We start from the raw sequence: 17,987 nt of genomic DNA, 5'->3' as shown, positions 1-17,987 counted from the left end.
AGCACCAAGTCCAGGAGAAACGTTATTTCAATTCACTATGTACTGCGTCAGCTTTATGTGGTTGAAATGACAATAAAGCAAACTTTTCAAATTTCATGTGAAAGCAAATCTCTCCTCCCCTGCTATAAAGTAGACCAAAGCCTGTATAGCAGTGTAGTGTGGATTTGATCAGTATTATTAAATCAGTAGACGAGAAATACAGCAGTAGAGGATGACCTACTGCTCTGCCACCGTGATGCTGCACGACAGAAATACTATCCCATAAGGCAACGGGACCGGTGTTTCTTGTGGTCAAACAACGCCTGATTAAGTGGCTAATTTTTTGAAGGTTTAAGAAAGGGGGAAAAAATTAGCAATTTTTGATTTAAAAAAAATCTGCTTAATTGGACTTCGTGATGTAATCCACTCAAATAATTGAGTTGATGGATTATTTCTGTCAATATTTCTGATAATTGAGAATTTTTTGTATTATTCACATATGTGTATATATGTATATAGATATATATATATATAATGTATATGTATGTATATACACTTCCAGTCAAAAGTTTGGACACACCTTTTAATTCAGTGTTTTTTGTTTAGGGATTTATTTTCTATATTCTAGAAGAATACTGGAGATTTTTGCCCCCATTTTTCATGAGCTGAACTCAAAGATCTAAGTATCTTTTTCTATGTACACAAAAGGCCTATTTCTCTCAAATATTGTTCACAAATCTGTCTAAATCTGTGTTAGTGAGCACTTCTCCTTTGCCGAGATAATTCGTCCACCTCACAGGTGTGGCATATCAAGGTGCTGATTAGACAGCATGATTATTGCACAGGTGTGCCTTCGGCTGGACACAATAAAAGGCCACTCTAAAATGTGCAGTTTTATCACACAGCACAATGCCACAGGTGTCGCAAGTTTTGAGGGAGCGTGCAATTGGCATGATGACTGCAGGAATGTCCACCAGAGCTGTTGACCACCCGTGAATTGAATGTTCATTTCTCTACCATAAGCCGTCTCCAAAGGCGTTTCTGAGAATTTGGCAGTACATCCAACCGGCCTCACAACCGCAGACCCGCAACCGCAGTTGAGTAATTGTAACCATTTTTAATAATGTGTCTGTAAATAAATAGCTTTGATACAGCATTTCTGTAAACATGTAAATATAAAAAACTTTGATACAGCGTTTCTGTAAACATGTAAATATAAATGACTTTACATGTTTACAGAAACACTATTAAAGTTATATATATTTACATGGTTACTGAAACACTATTAAATATATATAACTTTAATACAGTGTTTCTGTAAACATATAAATATAAATAACTTTACAACATTGTGGCTTCTCTGTCTTCCTCATAGATCTGACACAAGTCACCCTCACGCTGATCTCTCCGGTCACCTGATGCTTTTCAGAAACAGAAAAATGTGACATTTATAGCTTTAAAGTGTCATACAGATCGTATTAACATAACATTAGTGAAACTAAAAACAGAAGATTTTAAAAAGGTTCATTAAGGTACATTAGCTCGTTAGCTTGAGAACACATACCTTCAAAGTGGTCGATATAACTGGAAACATACAATCTGAAGGCCTTTTTACTTGAAGGAGTGACCGATGCTAATCTTAAAATTCGATGGACATCGTTCACTGTAATATCTGTGGAAGTTCTTGCATGCAGCGAGTGTAAAATGCCATGTTGGTAGCTCTCATTGAAACGATGGGTAAAAAACACTTCTGGCACAGCACTGGAAGTTGTGGAGCAACTGAGACAAAACGCGGAGGTAGTCGTGCATAGAGTCAATTAATATGCTTAAAGCTTCTTGTGTGTGTCTATTGTAGTATGGTGTCAAACCTCCTGTTGTTATGCTAAAGAATATTTAAATAAACTGGACAAGTGTATCATTATACCATCATTAGCATCATAGCATAGCGTTATTGTTACTGTATTAACCCAGACTCTTAATCAGAGTCCTGTATCACCGTGTCCACAGGCTCAGGTCAGTCAGATACAGGATCAAGGGGCACCAGGATCAGAGACGGACATTCACTGATCAGAACATGGCCAAGTGCATGCTGGTGCTGTACTGAAGCATAGATTCCCCGTGCAATATTTTCAAGATGACCGTTAATAATAGCTAGATTTGCAGTTTTATATGAGTATATGAAAGTCTGCTGTATTACTTTTTATGACACTTATAGCTCTTTACCTGATAGTTTCAGGATGCAGACTGTCTGTGGAAAAAGAAGAATAAACACTGCATCCAGAAACCAGGAAAGATAAAAGCTTTAGTCTGAATGTTCAGGACTGCCATTACAGTAGCGTTCTTGTTGATAAAAGATGTACGTTTGATTTGTTTGATTTGGTTTTAAAGTATTTGACTCTGCACTTCTGTTTCTGCCCATTGCAGTAGTGTCTTGCTGCAGTTTTTATAATTCTGTGTCCAGGGCTGTTACTGCTAGTTCTGGCCTATATTGAAAAAAAGAAAGAAAGAAAATGAAGTTTATTAAAGTAGTGACTGTTAATGTTGTATATTAATGCCAGAGAGAGGGAGAGATGTTTATTCATATTATAACAATGGCCTCTTGTCAGAGTCAAAAATCTGTCAACTGAAAATAAGTCTTTAAATTAGAAATTATTTCTAGACTCTTTATTTCTGTCTGTGTGCTAGAGATAGATCAACATCATTATGGAGTTACATGCCACCATAAAAGCTGCAGAAGGATTTAGGGTTATTAGACATAAGCATTGTAGAGTGATACTATAAATGTAATTAAAACAGATTTATTCCACAATTTGCCTCACACAGTTTAAAACTAATTCGGGATGGGGAGTCTGGTTCAATGTCTGTCCTAAACTGTGACCACAGCATCCACTCAGTCTTTGTAAGCACAACCCCAACACTCTGCTCCTCTAGGAAGAAAGCACCATGTCCTCCACACCTGCACAAAACAACTGGAACATTTAAGGACCATTTTAGACATATTACAACTAATTCCTTGGGCAATTAAGGCATCTAACTAACGTATACATTGATATGGATTACATGTAGCTGTGTGTAGTCGCCCATCTTCTCACTTACTCAAGACAGGTTCAAACACTAACCGGCAGAGTCAGTGACGTCACTTTACTGATTGGCTAGAGAAGGGCAGTAGGTTGAGAAGCAGTGGACCAATGCAGACTTTTATCCCGCCACTTAATCTGCATAAAACTCAGAAAAGTGAAGCGTGAATAAACAGAAAATTTAATGACGAGCAAAAAGTAGCAGAAAGAACAAACATCCGTGTAAAGTAAGCAAAAATGTCTGTTTTTAATATTTTTTCTTCTTTTTTTGTTTGTTTTATTTTTTAAATTGTGTTTTCAATTCTGTGATTTGCGTGTTTTATTTTTTTATGTGTATTTTTTTTCACGAGGTATGGAAGTATAATAGTGCCAAAATTCCTGAAAGCAAAATAGCATATTGAATCACATGAACTGAATAAAAACTTGTCAATTTGCAATTTGATCTGAATGAAAAAAATCCTTACAGGATTTACAGGAAATTCAGGTATTAAAATTCAGGTTGAAAAAAATTCAGGTCTTAACATCCGGGCTATTACAGGAAGAGCAATGGATTGCCGATTTCTCGGCCCGTGTCGCAGTGCACTTTAAAGTGTACATCCTGCTCCCTGTGTAGTTCACTTCGCGGGGAATCACTTTGCCGATAATTAACCTGCAGCTTTTTAAAGTGTTTTTAAGTAAGCTAAACTAACAAAAAATGAGTAAAGCCAAAAAGTAACTGAGGTCCAATCATTTATTTTATAGTAACAGTGTACCAAAACATTTGGAACATTAACAAGTAGTTTCTTTAAGGATGATGGGAAAACTAGAGAAAACTGCTGTCAGCAGAGCTGTGACATCCATGATGTCCTGACAAATATTAACAACATAGTGTGCTTTCTGTGCCTTTGTGTGCAGTGCAAAGAAAAAAAGGCATGCGGCTCTCGTAGTTTTAGCGGCTTTTAAATTGTTGATCTGAATTGTTTTTAACGCAAAAAATTGAAGCAAGCAAAGTATTTGTGGATGAAGTGGTAATAGTCTGTTCTCAGTCACCTTTCTTTCTCTTTCTTTATCTTATGTGTTATTTAAAGTGATTAAGAAGTCGTATATGTGGCAATAAAATAAAGCAAGAAGCTGAGATACAACGTGCCCGTTTAAATATTTGGAGAAATTAAGCGGAGTAACATGACATTAAGTGGTAGGAATCCCAAGAGGTGAAGAGCCATGTGTTTGTGTGTGTGTTGCAGGAGGTGAGACAGAAATGTTAGTTTAGATGAAGAGGTTGTTCTCTCTGTACAACAGCAAATTAGGAAGTGAGAGAAAGGTGTTGTCTACGTCATACACTACAAAGAGCCAGTAGTGCGGGTCATCTCTCGCTTACAGCCACACCACCCTGAGAACGCCTGATCTCGTCTGATCTCAGAAGTTATGCAGGGTTGGACCTGGTTAGAAGTTGGAGGGTAGACCTCCTGGGAATACCAGGTGCTGTAAGCTTTTTCACCCCCACCTTTACAAGTAATATGAAGCAGGTAATAGCATGACACCAGGTGGATGTATTAACAGCTATAGATAATTGATCAGGTTTAACTGTATAAGGACATTTTTATTTCCACTTTAGGGTTCTTTGCACTGATGAGCACAATAATGAGTTTGAGGTGTTGACTTGGCCCCCAAATTCCTCAGATCTCAGTCCAATCCAGCATCTGTGGGATGTGCTGGACAAACAAGTCCAATTAATGGAGGTCCCACCTTGCAACTTACAGGACTTTAAGGATCTGCTGCTAACATCTTAGGGCCAGATACCACAGCACACCTTCAGAGATCTAGTGGAGTCCCTGCCTCGTTGGGTCAGGGCTGTTTTAGCAGCAAAAGGGGGATCAACCCAATATTAGGCAGGTGGTCATAATGTTATGTCTGATTGTTGCCAGAATAAATGAAGTAGCTACCAGAATAAATTAAGATTATTGGAAGTGTAAGGATCTGAGCAAATTGACATGGGCCAGATTGTAATGGTTAGATGACTTGGTCAGAGCATCTCCAGAAGGTGTTGATTTGGCCTTCAAATTCCCCAGATCTCAATCCAACAGACCATCTGTGGGCTGTGCTAGACAAACAAGTCTGATTCATTGAGGTCCCACCTCCCAGCTTACAAGACTTGAAGGATCTGCTGCTAATATCTTGGTGCCAGATGCCACAGCACACCTTCAGAGGTGTTGTGGAGTCCCTGGCTCGAGGGGTCAGAGCTGTTTTTGGTGGAGGATCTACAGAGTATTACACTTGTGTTTTTTATGTTGAAGCTGATCGCTGTATGCATGATAAATATGTGTATAAATAATGTCATGACAAATTTATAACCTCATGAAAAAGCTAAATAAACCATAGGTAATTTCCTGCTTGCTGTTGACCACATTCACAAAAGATGCCTTGGTGAAAATATTATAATTATGAGGTGAAAACACATGTAATTATAACATGAACTCTTTAGAAGCTAGGAGAGATTTCCAAATAATAATAATAATAATAATAATAATAATAATAATAATAATTCCCCTACTATGAATGTGCCACCTACAGCAGACAGTAAGGTTTAAGGAGTAATTTTGCATCAGTAAAAACTTCAGCTCTATACACAGAAAATCACAGATTGTTGGTTTCTACAATTACAATCTATAATCAGACTTTTCTACAGGCTGGCTCTCTTAAATTTGTGTAGGCTATAAAAATCTGAATTTTGTTATTTTTCATTTTTCACATTTTAGTGAATAACTCACAGTTTCAGTCATTCTTTAAAAAGGATTATTATATATTTACATTAATGAGAAATTCATTTTGTGTGTTTGGGTTGCTTTTTAAAGGAACACTGTATATTAATGAATAGAAATGATCAGAATGAGGCTTCAATAGATGCTAATAAAATATTTTTATTGACTTCATCTATATAGACACTACACTAAAAGAAAAAACTATTTACAGATATAGAACTATTTACAGATGATATATAAGATAAGAGGGATATCTACAAAGAGGGATGAGGGGGTAATTGGGGTGGTGGGATTGATATGGGAAAAGATACAAATTCTATACAGGCTAAAGATGATGTCCTTAAGTCCTGCAGACCTGTTAAAAAAGAAAAGACAGATTTAAATACAGTGTTAGCTAAAATATAACAAAATTTATTTATACCTACCTGTGGAGAAAATATCTAAAAAGTTGAAATGGAGCTGCAGAAAGAAAAAAAATTACATTACATATATATTACTTTACATGTGGCAGATCTTTGATATTTTAACTAATATATATACAGTAATAGGTTTAATATGTGTAAGTATATGTATATGTATGCATGATTTCATGCAATGTGCCAGCTTGGTTTCTGTTCCTCAGAGATGGACGCGAGTACGGTGTTTGACGCTGTCTGCGGGAAGAGTAACAGAAAGTAATGCGCTGCTGTCGGTGGCAATAAACACTTGGTGCAGGAGCACATGGTGCATATGCAAATTGTCCATGAGTGCTTGGTGCATAAGCACTTGGTGCATAAACAAATGGTCCAGAAGCAAATGGTCCATAAGCATTTGGTGGAAAAGCAAATGGTCCATAAGCATTTGGTCCAGAAGCAAATGGTCCATAAGTATTTGGTCCATAAGCATTTGGTCCATAAGCAAATGGTCCAGAAGCAAATGGTCCATAAGCGCTTGGTGGAAAAGCAAATGGTCCATAAGTATTTGGTCCATAAGCATTTGGTCCATAAGCAAATGGTCCATAAGCATTTGGTCCATTAGCGCTTGGTGCATAAGCACTTGGTGGACTGGCATTTGGCTCATAAGCACTTGGTGGACTGGCATTTGGCTCATATGCACTTGGTGGACTGGCATTTGGCTCATATGCACTTGGTGGACTGGCATTTGGCTCATATGCACTTGGTGGACTGGCATTTGGCTCATATGCACTTGGTGGACTGGCATTTGGCTCATATGCACTTGGTGGACTGGCATTTGGCTCATATGCACTTGGTGGAAAAACACCAAGCTTGTACAGCAGGCTCCTCTCCCATGGTGGAACATCAGGCCAGAAGTGGGTAGCAGGCGATTCCGTCGTGTCACAGCTGTCCTCTTCACAGTGCTGCTTCTCCGGAAACTGTTTGCAGAGCTGAACAATGTCGCTCACGGACAGGTATTCAGCTGCCGCCAACAGATCCTTCACGTTTCTCCGCGTGATGTTTATCTTCTTGGAGTAAGCATACTGGATGATGGACCTCATGATGTTCACAGACACATTATGGACGGTGTACACCGAGAATTCAGTGGGGCCCTTTGCGAACAGATCACTGAAATATATAGAAAAAAAAGACAAAAACTATGAGTTACTCCAATATGTATGTATTAAAATAAACAAAGTTCAGGCTCTCAGGTCGAGTCTTTTTGTTGGGACAAACGCGTAGTGAGTAAACGGGAATCGGCGATTTAGCCGTATTGATCTACAGCATTATTAAAGTTGAAAAAGTTCATCATTATAATTATGACAGCGACAAGCACAAAAAATGACACTCCTAACATTAGTATAAGCTCAAAATCAGCGATAAAACACGAGCTAAGAAACAGTTAGCGAGGGTAATCTGTAGATAGCACTTTTTCTCTGTGGTGATTTTTTAACCTTACCTGAAAAATGTTGGGCTCAAGTCCAACATCGCCTGCTGGTGCACCGGGAAATAAACGCCTCCAGCCTCGATGATCGCGTCGCAAGGTTCCTCGCTGTAGTGGTGGTAGTTCATCCTCGTCTTCGTTGGTGATCCTCGGGAGAAATTCAGTCCACGATCTCCTCTTCTTCTTCTTCTTCTTCTTCTTCTTTGTTGTAGTTGTAGTAGTCCTCAGGAGAAAGTCAATCCACGATCTCTTCTCTTGAAAGTCTCTGAATGCCGTTGATTTGAAAGTCGCTGAATGACGTTGTTACTGTTTAAATTTGTATTGGTTTAAATCTCAAAGCGTTTTTTTCTCGTGACGCTGGGGCCTGATGACGCTGTCACCCTGATGACGTCAACGTTAAGCAAACAACCCGAAAGACACTCACATACTGAAAGTATTAAGCACTGACCATTGATTTATTGTTGTATTTCTTGCCTATCATGATCTATATCGGACGTTCGAGCAAACAGAGACATATTAACGCTCCTGTTAGTGTGATGGGGAGAGAGTTGGTTGTGTTGCATGGTGTTTTGTTTTGTGTTTGTGTATATGTGCTTTTTTTGTGCATGCGTTTGCTTTGGGTTGTTTTGCTTTTGTGTGGGTTGCTGTGTATTTTCTTTTTCTGTTTGTAGGCAGTATTCCAAGACACATGCTTATTTAAATTAATTGGACTAACGATGGGATTGGACGACGGAGTTAGAGTGCTTTTCTATAAAAGAGCAGTTGTGATTGGGGACAGGTGTGAAGTGGCAGCACCGTGTGAGCGGAAATGGAACTGGCTTAACGAGAGGAGGAGGAGGAGGAGGAGGAGGAGATGATGATGATGATGATGATGATGATGATGATTCTGCGCCAGCGTTTCCAATAAGGAGTGCTCAGCGTGGCAGTAATGCCGGAAGGGTTATCGGTTCGTGGAGCACCGTGGGCGAGCAGCACGCGTGATGGGTGGATGGATGTTTGCGGGAGTCTACTGCGCGTGCTGCGAGACGAGAGCGAACACTGACGGGATTCTTCTGCGCATGACTACACCAGACTGGATAGCGGGGTTGGATGATTTTATTAAATAAATGATTAGATCGGCCGATTTGATTTTTTAGGGTATACTAGTGTTATTGAGTAGACTGAAAGATCTGTGTGGATATTAAGTGCTGTCTCCAGCATCAGCATCACCATTCCCATGGCCTTTATTGGGGAACTGAGGGTAAAAGGACGGTGCCTGTGATTTCTGATGCCAGGCTGAGACTGTTTTAACTCCGGACTGCTACTGAGCATGGACTTTGGACCCTGGTTATTTATTTATTCTTTCCTGTATCCCTTGATTGTAATAAAGAATTGTATTTTTGAGTTTCTGTCGGGTGATGTTTTCTACTGTTCCATACCTTGATCATGAACCTATTGTGGTAGGGAGTTCCTGGGGTCTCATGGACACCCTGACTGGTCTGTGGCTATGCAGCCCCATACACAACAAACTGATGCACTGTGTATTCTGACACCTTTCTATCAGAACCAGCATTAACTTCTTCAGCAAATTGAGCAACAGTAGCTCGTCTGTTGGATCGGATCACACAGGCCAGCCTTCGCTCCCCACGTGCATCAGTGAACCTTGTCCAATCATGACCCTGTCACCGGTTCACCACTGCTCCTTCCATAGACCACTTTTAATAGATACTGACCACTGCAGACCGGGAACACCCCACAAGAGCTACAGTTTTGGAGATGCTCTGATCCAGTCGTCTAGCCATCACAGTTTGTCCCTTGTCAAACTCGCTCAAATCCTTACGCTTGCCCATTTTCCTGCTTCTAACACATCAACTTTGAGGACAGAATGTTCACGTGCTGCCTAATATATCCCACCCATGAACAGGTACCATGATGAGGAGATAATCACTTCACCTGTCAGTGGTCATAATGTTATGCCTGATCAGTGTACATCCCCTAACTGCTATTCAGTGAAATTGTTTTGTATTGAAATTACATATCAGAAAGTCTTTTTATGTCCTCACTCACATCTGACTATAAAAAATTGATGAATCGGCATTTTTTTTTTTTTTTTTCAATGGGAGAACGTATATTACTTTAAGCAAATATCGTCTGCGAGTCTGATGAATTCGTCCAGAGGTGGACAAAATAATTTAAACACAAGTTGAATTATATAAAAAGCAAATAAATAAATAACCAAATGTATTTATGGTGTTCCACAGTTAATAACAAAATTAACAAAAATGACAGTGGACAAAAATGCAGAGCAACCCTGCTGTTCAAATTCCTCATCATGAGAGAGAAAGCAACCTCTTACAAGGTGATGACAACTACCTGTCTGATGGGGAGAACATCTTTTTTCCGGGTCCTCTGATGAGGTGAGTGCTTATTTCTCCTCTGAGATAACACACACACACACAAACTGAACATTCAGCAGGAATGTTTGGAAACATATCAGCTGGTCAAGGTGTACTTCTTCACTAATTGTTCACTAACTGTTCACTAATCTGTATCCATCCATTACAGCAGTAAGATCCAGATGGAGGACGTGATGCGTTTTATCCAGAGGAAATCCCAGGAGTGCCTACAAAAGGTGGAGGAACCTGACCAGAAGGAGACCTATTTCTTCTGGAAGATGATGGAGCTGCGTTGCAGCAAAAATGGAGTAAGCGTTTTAGTTGACTTTCACAGCAAAATTACTCACAATAAAAGCGGCAAGAGATTTAATAAGCTAAATTTGTCAGCATGAATAAATATACTGTGTCTAGAGTAGTGATGGAAGTTAAGCATGTTTCTTTTACAGAAAGCAGAGCTGGCAGATGCTGCAACTGTCCTTTTCAAGAACTACAGGCTTCTGAAGAAAAGGGTATAAACTTGTCATTTTATGTTGTAATATGTTATATTAGCTATACCTTTGTTTATTAATGCATCAGCATCACCATCTGTCTACTTTTTGTGTTGTTTTTGCTTTATGTTTTGCTGTCTAATGTGCCAATTCCATCTACAGAGAGCGGTTAAGAACCAAGATAGCTGGTGTCTTTCTCTGGCGAAACTTTTGTGCTCTGCCGACCCAGAAGACGAGATATTGGATGCTCTGATTCAAATGGGACAGGACCTTGGTATGGATAACATAAACAATATTCTAGGAACTTCACATGTTGTGATCGGATCATGAACTCTGGACTGTTGCACTGACCCAAATCCTTACATGCATGTTTGGTCTTTCATCTGCAGACTCCAGAGGACTGACCTATGCTGCACAGCTGTGCTACGTAGCTGCAACGGAGGAGTTGCAGATTTTACAGAGCCCCAGCTTTGAGCTCATTGGCTGTAACAGGTATTGTGTGTGTGTGTTCGTGTGTGAGAGCGCTTGGGTATGATTATTCTTCTGACTTGCTACTAAGACACTTTTCTCTTTGTACAGTCTGCCAATCAGGCAATCAGCCATAAGGGAAGCAATTGAACGAACGGAGGTGTATGAATACATATGCTCGCTGACCACAGAGCTTCCCCAGCCAAATTTCCAAGTTAGAATTTCTCTTTTTATTCCTTTTTAATATTCTTTTTATCAAATTTAAGCATGAACCTTTTTGCTAAGATGGAATGACTCTGTCTGTCTTAGATCTTCAAGTGCTATCACGCCAGTAGGCTAGCCGAGCTCGGCCATTTCGACCAAGCCCTCGAGTACTGCAAGGCCATCGCTACAGCAATTGCTACTTTACCACGGCAAATCACCAAGACCACAATGAAAATGACCATTGCGGTAAATATGATACTTGTAAAATGATTCCAAGGTTTTATTTACAAAATATTTAGTCGGTTTATTTTCCGTCTGTCTCGTAGCTGTCTGAGAAGCTACACCAAGGGAAGGAAGAAGAACCGGAGTGGCTGGTAAACCTTCGTCAGCTGTACGCGGACGGAGTGTATAAGCTGAAGAACTCCGAACGTGGCCTCATGACTAGTGAGATGTTCAGTCTCCAGCGTCCACGTCAGGAAGGCCACATTACACCATGGGGTATGTTCATCCACCATTTGGACATAAAACTGTACCTAAAGAATCACACAGCAAAGAATTTACAGTAATGATTTAAAGTCCGGTAAAGATTTTTAGCACACGTCTGTCAGATCTTTAACACATTACACTGGGCCAAAACAGTCTAATCAGCTTCATATATTTTGCCTGAAAAGGTTTATTAAAAGGTTTGAATTTAATATGGTCATATTTATATAAAGTGTACGTTAGTCTTTGGGTAAGAGACAGAAGGGATCAGAACTTAGGTAGCAGAAAAGATGATTTCAGATTGATTTTTCAAGACGACACACTTCTTATTTGTTACTGAATGATTGTATATTTGTTTAACAGAGGTGTTTGAGTCCCTGTACACTCCGGGAGAGCTGCTGGGTGAAGGAGGCTTCGGGAGCGTCTGTGCAGGAGTCCGTAATGCTGACGGAAAACAGGTAAGCGGACTGCACATCTACAGTTCATTTGCACTAATCGACACAATTCATCACAACTTATATGTCTTAGTGAGGTATTCTATAAGAATGTAATTGTGTTGTATATGCGAACAGGTTGCCATTAAATACGTGGGGAAGGAAATGAATGAAGCTTTCATCACCATTGTAAGTAAACTTCCTTTACTTCTGAGGTTATGTGTGGAATTATGTGTCAATTACTAATCCAAGCCTTTTATACTGTAACATTTCTGTTTACCATAATTTAGACCTAATCACGCCGCACCCATGCTAAGTGTGTCTGTTTATATTTCAGCCTGGAGAGACAAACAGCCTTCCTCTGGAAGTTGCTTTAATGCAAATGGTGTCCAAGCCATATTGCCATGAAAATGTCTTGGAGCTGATTGAGTGGTTCGAGATGTCGGACTGCTTCATCTTGATCCTGGAGAGACCAATCCCCTGCACAGACCTCCGAAAATTCCTAAAAGGTCACAAAGGGCGACTGTCTGAATCACTGGCAAAACACATCATGCGTCAGGTGGTTCAGGCCGCTCGCCACTGCTCTGAATGTGGTGTCCTGCACCGTGACATCAAGTCGGAGAATATTCTCATCAACAGCGACACACACCAGCTGAAGCTGATAGACTTTGGCTGTGGTGATTTGCTGCAGGACACCCCCTACAGATATTATGCAGGTAAGCACATCATAGGTCTTGGAAAGAATAAAAACATGCAGTGGAGAACCATTTTTGTGACGTTGCTCCTTCTGTCTTTTTCACTCAGGAACTAGAGCTTACTTCCCACCTGAGTGGATATGTGAGGGCGAGTATATGGGTGATCATGCTACCGTCTGGAGTCTGGGAGTTCTACTGTTTGACATGGTATGTGGAGAACTGCCCTTCTGGTGCGAGAAGGACATCGTTGCCCGGGACTTGCACTTTGCTAACGACCTGTCCGAAGGTGAGAAAGTCCAAACACATCAAGTTTAGATATGTATAGTAATGTTGGAAAACTTGCCTTTCACAATAAATGAATCATATTAATTGATTTTCCAAAATCTAGAATGTCTGACTAAATGTCTCTCTCATCACTACACACAGGTTGCCGTGACCTGATCCAGTGGTGTCTGGAGCTATATCCTCACTGGCGCCCAACGTACGAGCAAATCCTCAGCCACCAGTGGTTTGAGGAACCTAAGAAGAATGTCAAGGTGAGTCAGTGAGAAGAGATTAGACCGTAATATATCGAGCAGAAACATGCTATACTAGTCCAGATTACATGGCTTGTACTGCTCAGTAACAGAGATTGGTGTGCTTACCTGATTATATGAGATTACACAAATCTAATCACATAGAGGCTCAAAATAAAAGAGATTATCCTTGATAAAATAGTTTTCAATGAGATCATCTAGAAGTAAAGCTAACAACCCATTAACACACAAAGTAATCTGTGGCTATAGAAATGTTCAGCTCAAAAATAACGCTAAGAAATATGTAGAACACGTTCATTTCACTCTTCTATTCTAGGAAAGTGAAGGCTGTTTCTGTTTAATTCATTTCTGAAGATGTGTTTGCATTACATGCAGTCAAATATTAGGCATATCCAGTATTATTTATGACGTGTGAATTAAGTATGTACAATACTTTTTTCTGGTACAGAACCTGTGTCCTCTTCCTGAGAACATCATCACGCCATGGGGTATGTTAGAATCCACCATTTCCAAAAATGTTGCTGTAATGTGTTGCTAGTGAATGTATAACTTTTCTGCAGATTTTCTTATTTCAGCTTGATTTGAATGATGGTCTGTTTGTTTAACAGAGGTGTTTGAGTCGTTGTACACCCCGGGAGAGATGCTGGGTGAAGGAGGCTTCGGGACAGTCCGTGCGGGAATCCGTAATGCTGATGGCAAACAGGTCATTAGACTGTGCATGACATCTACAGTCCATTTGCACTTAGTAACCATTGTTAAGCGTTTGAAAAATGATCGATGTCCCTGAGGGACAATCCCAGGGTTAAACAATAACACTTGCCTGATTGTCTGGGGCAAAAATAAAACACTCTATGTCAGAACAGCCCAGTTAAAAAATCATAGATTTTGCAGGGAACTGTTTAGTAACTGAACTATGTAACTGATACCACTGTGACGTATTTAAATGTTTAATCTTCAGCAAATGCTGAAAATTGGTCTGATTCAGTTGTGTGTTCAGTCAACGTAAAGAAACCGCATTATTTAGTGTCAATCATCTGCAAAGTGAGAATTGCAGCAAACTGTTGGCAAAATGGGAGTATGAGGCTAAGCCAATCTGAAGCCTATTGGAATAGATTCATTTTATTTCTGATCACAACTCTGTAGAAATTACGAATTGTATATGTTCTGTTCATGTTTTACAATAAGAATGTGCATGTTTCTTTATGTCTGAACAGGTTGCACTGAAATATGTGGAGAAAAAAACAGAAGATAAATTCATCACCATTGTAAGTAAACTTCTACTTCTGAGATTCTTCTGCAGAGACGACATAGAGTCCAAATAACACCCACCTGATAGACCAAATGATGTGTCCGTTTACTCAGTCCTACTAAAATAATCCTAAACTACTTACCTTCAACTTAGAGTTCACATTCAGATTGTATTCCCTATCATCCATAATAGATATCTGAATCATTACCAGTTCATACCTTCATATTGTATCATCTCTGATTCAGTAGTTTAGAAGAATTCGCTCCAGTCCAGGACTAACTGTATCTGTTCGTATTTCAGCCTGGAGAAACAAGCAGCCTTCCCCTGGAAGTTGCACTAATGAAAAAGGTCTCCAAGCCGCTTCCTTGTGACAATGTGCTGGAGTTGATTGAATGGTTCGAGATGTCCGATTGCTACATCTTGGTCCTGGAGCGACCCAGCCCATGCATGGACCTAAAGCAGTTCCTTAAACATCACGACGGCAGATTGTCAGAAGCACTGGCTCAGAAAATCATGAGCCAGGTGGTTAAAGCCGCTCGCCACTGCTGTCAAGCCGGTGTTTTCCATGGTGACATCAAGGCGGAGAACCTTCTCATCAACCCTGACACGCTGGATGTGAAGTTAATCGACTTTGGCTGTGGAGCTCTGCTCTCTGACACGCCCTACACAGAATATGAAGGTAAGTGCATAATAGGTAGGAGACAGAATCAAAGAGAACGAAGTGAAGTTTCAACAGTGCTGACGGTGCTCCTTCTCTCTTTTTTGCTCAGGAACTTGGAGTATCTCTCCACCTGAGTGGGTGTGCGATGGAGAGTATTTCGGATATCCTGCCACCATTTGGAGTCTGGGAGTTCTCCTTTTTTACCTGGTCTGCGGACACATGCCCTTCCATAATGAGGACGACATCTTTTACAGGAAGATGTACTTCGCTCCCGGCGTGTCTGAAGGTGAGGAAATGTAGAAGCATCACCATTTAGAACTGCTGAAGTTTGTGAAACTGGCATTACAAGATGAATTGATTTTTGAATAATATTAATATCTATCTAAATGTCAAAGCGCTAGCTATAATATCTCATCACTGCACACAGGTTGCCACAATCTGATAAATCGGTGCCTGGACTTGGAACCTGAATGTCGGCCCACATTTGAAGACATCCTAAGCCATGAATGGTTTAAATCTGGTGAAGGATCTGAGTGAAGGTGGAGCTATTGAAGACCCTCGAAAGAAAGAAACAACCAAACATGAATGTATATATAAATGTATATACTGTATACACAAATAAATGTATATATAAATGTATATACTGTATACACAAATTGTTTATATATATATATATATATATATATATAAATGAAATTCCATTATAGCACCAATTATTTTCTTATTTAGCCATGGATCATTGTCCTGTTGCATGTTCCACTTTCACTCCAGCCTAAGCTGGGTTAGCGTTAGGGTTAGGGTTAGGGTTATCTGCCTCTTCAATTTGTCATAAATTTTCTTCTTATGGTCACATCCAGGAAGGTTGGACACAGTCCAGTGGACCTTAAGCTTCTGAGTAATGTGCAACTGTAGTCAGAGGAATATCAAGCTGTTTGGAGATGGCCTTTAACATGCTTGTCTATAATTTTCCTTCTAATCTCCTGAGACAACTCTCTCCTTAGCTTTCTGTGCTCCGTGTTCAGTGTGGTGCGCACCATGATACCAAACAGCACAGTGACTACTTTTCACCCTTTAAACAGGCAGACTGACTGACTACAAGTGGGAAGACACCTGTGATGCTAATTATAGGACACACTTTAGTTGAACGTGTCAATCTTTTCGAGTTCAAAAGCATTGTCTGATTTTCATTTGTCAATTTTCAGTACAATTTTATTCATCATTACTTTTCAAGTTATTTCACTGTCCATTGTGGGTTTTTCTTTCTTTAACGGAAGGGTAGCAACAATTTTGTCCATGTGTGCACATGAGCTTCGGATGAAAGACGAAAGAGTCAGTAATCACACCGAGGTCTTTTTCTGCTGAACATAAGAAAGCTTACTTGCACAAGGCAACGTGATCAGGCTTCAATTCAGTTTCCTTATAAACATCGCATGTAAAACCTCACACACAGTTGAAACCAGATATTTACATACACTTCAGAAAAAAACACAAAAACTTTTTTTTCCTGACATTTGATTAAATGTCAGAATCGAGTGAGGGAGAATTTTATGGATTTTTTTTTTTTTATTACTTTCATCAGTCAAAAATTTACATACACTTCCTTAGTATTTGGTAGAATTGCCCCGAAACGGTTTCACTTGGGCCAAACGTTTCGGGTATCCTCCCACAAGCTTTCTACAATAGTTTGCTGGAATTTTGGCCCACTCCTCTTGACAGAACTGGTGTAACTGGGTCAGGTTTGTAGGCCTTCTTGCTCGCACTTGCCTTTTCAGTGCCGCCCACAAATTTTCTATGGGATTGAGATCAGGGCTTTGTGATGGCCACTCCAATACATTGACTTTGTTGTCCTTAAGCCACTTTGTAACTAATTTGGAGGTATACTTGGGGTCATTGTCCATTTGGAAGACCCATTTGCACCCAAGCTTTAACTTCTCGGCTGATGTCTTCAGATGTTGCTTCAATATATCCACATCATTTTCTTTTTCATGATGCCATCTATTTTGTGAAGTGCACCAGTCCCTTCTGCAGCCCCACAACATTATACTACCACCCCCATACTTCACAGTTGGGATGGTGTTCTGAAGCTTCAAAGCTTCGCCCTTTTTCCTGCAAATATACCGTTTATCATTATGGCCGAACAGTTCAATTTTTGTTTTGTCAGACCACAGGACATGTCTCCAGAAATTAAGATTTTTGTCCCCATGTGCAGTTGCAAACTGTAGTCTGGCTTTTTTATGGTGGTTTTGAAGTAATGGCTTTCTCCTCCCAGAGTAACCTTTCAGCTCATGGTGGTACAGGACTCGTTTTACTGTGGATAATGACACTGTCTTACCAGTTTCAGCCAGCATCTCCACAAGGTCTTTTGCTGTTGTCCTGGGGTTGATTCGCACATTTCGTTCCTCTCTGGGACTCAGAATCCGTCTCCTTCCTGAGCGGTATGATGGTTGTACATTCCCATGTTTTTTATACTTGCGTATTATTGTCTGAACGGATGAACGTGGGACCTTCAGGCATCTGGAAATTGCACCTAAGGATGAGCCACACTTGTGGAGGTCCACAATTCTTTTCCTGATGTCTTGGTTGATTTCTCTTGATTTTCCCATGATGTCAAAGAAAGAGGCTCTGTGTTTGAGGTGTGCCTTTACATGCATCCACAGGTCTGCCACCAATTAACTCAGTTGGAATCAATTAACCCTATCAGAAGCTTCTTAAGCTCAGAATG

At 40.1% G+C, this 17,987-nt stretch overlaps 2 protein-coding genes and 1 pseudogene across 2 annotated transcripts; 2 read left to right on the top strand and 1 right to left on the bottom strand.

Annotated features, from left to right (window-relative positions):
- Positions 1 to 1,320: 1,320 nt before the first annotated feature.
- Positions 1,321 to 8,118, bottom strand: LOC131357973 (zinc finger and BTB domain-containing protein 42-like). Its single transcript, XM_058397404.1, has 3 exons — positions 7,688 to 8,118; positions 6,830 to 7,356; positions 1,321 to 1,400 (listed from the first exon to the last, which is right to left on the bottom strand). Exons 1-3 carry the CDS (start codon positions 7,798 to 7,800, stop codon positions 1,321 to 1,323), a joined length of 720 nt encoding a protein of 239 aa, XP_058253387.1. The 5' UTR covers positions 7,801 to 8,118.
- Positions 4,408 to 4,526, top strand: LOC131358489 (5S ribosomal RNA; annotated as a pseudogene).
- A 6,825-nt stretch (positions 8,119 to 14,943) lies between the features above and the next one.
- LOC131357972 (serine/threonine-protein kinase pim-1-like) lies at positions 14,944 to 16,304 on the top strand. Its single transcript, XM_058397403.1, has 3 exons — positions 14,944 to 15,283; positions 15,375 to 15,551; positions 16,288 to 16,304. Exons 1-3 carry the CDS (start codon positions 14,944 to 14,946, stop codon positions 16,302 to 16,304), a joined length of 534 nt encoding a protein of 177 aa, XP_058253386.1.
- The last annotated feature ends 1,683 nt before the right edge of the window (positions 16,305 to 17,987 follow it).

The sequence above is a fragment of the Hemibagrus wyckioides genome, linkage group LG08, assembly GCF_019097595.1.
Source record: "Hemibagrus wyckioides isolate EC202008001 linkage group LG08, SWU_Hwy_1.0, whole genome shotgun sequence".
NCBI lineage: Eukaryota > Metazoa > Chordata > Actinopteri > Siluriformes > Bagridae > Hemibagrus > Hemibagrus wyckioides.
Note: the sequence above shows the minus strand (reverse complement) of the source record. Positions and strands in the feature narration are given on the sequence as shown.

Coding starts and splice junctions, on each gene's coding strand:
- LOC131357972 (XM_058397403.1), top strand. CDS start 14,944: ATGAAAAAGGTCTCCAAGCCGCTTCCTTGTGACAATGTGCTGGAGTTG. Junction 15,284..15,374: donor GCCCTACACAGAATATGAAG/GTAAGTGCATAA, acceptor TTTTTTGCTCAG/GAACTTGGAGTATCTCTCCA.
- LOC131357973 (XM_058397404.1), bottom strand. CDS start 7,800: ATGAACTACCACCACTACAGCGAGGAACCTTGCGACGCGATCATCGAG. Junction 7,357..7,687: donor TTGAGCCCAACATTTTTCAG/GTAAGGTTAAAA, acceptor TATATATTTCAG/TGATCTGTTCGCAAAGGGCC. Junction 1,401..6,829: donor GCCAAATGCCAGTCCACCAA/GTGCTTATGCAC, acceptor GTTTCTGAAAAG/CATCAGGTGACCGGAGAGAT.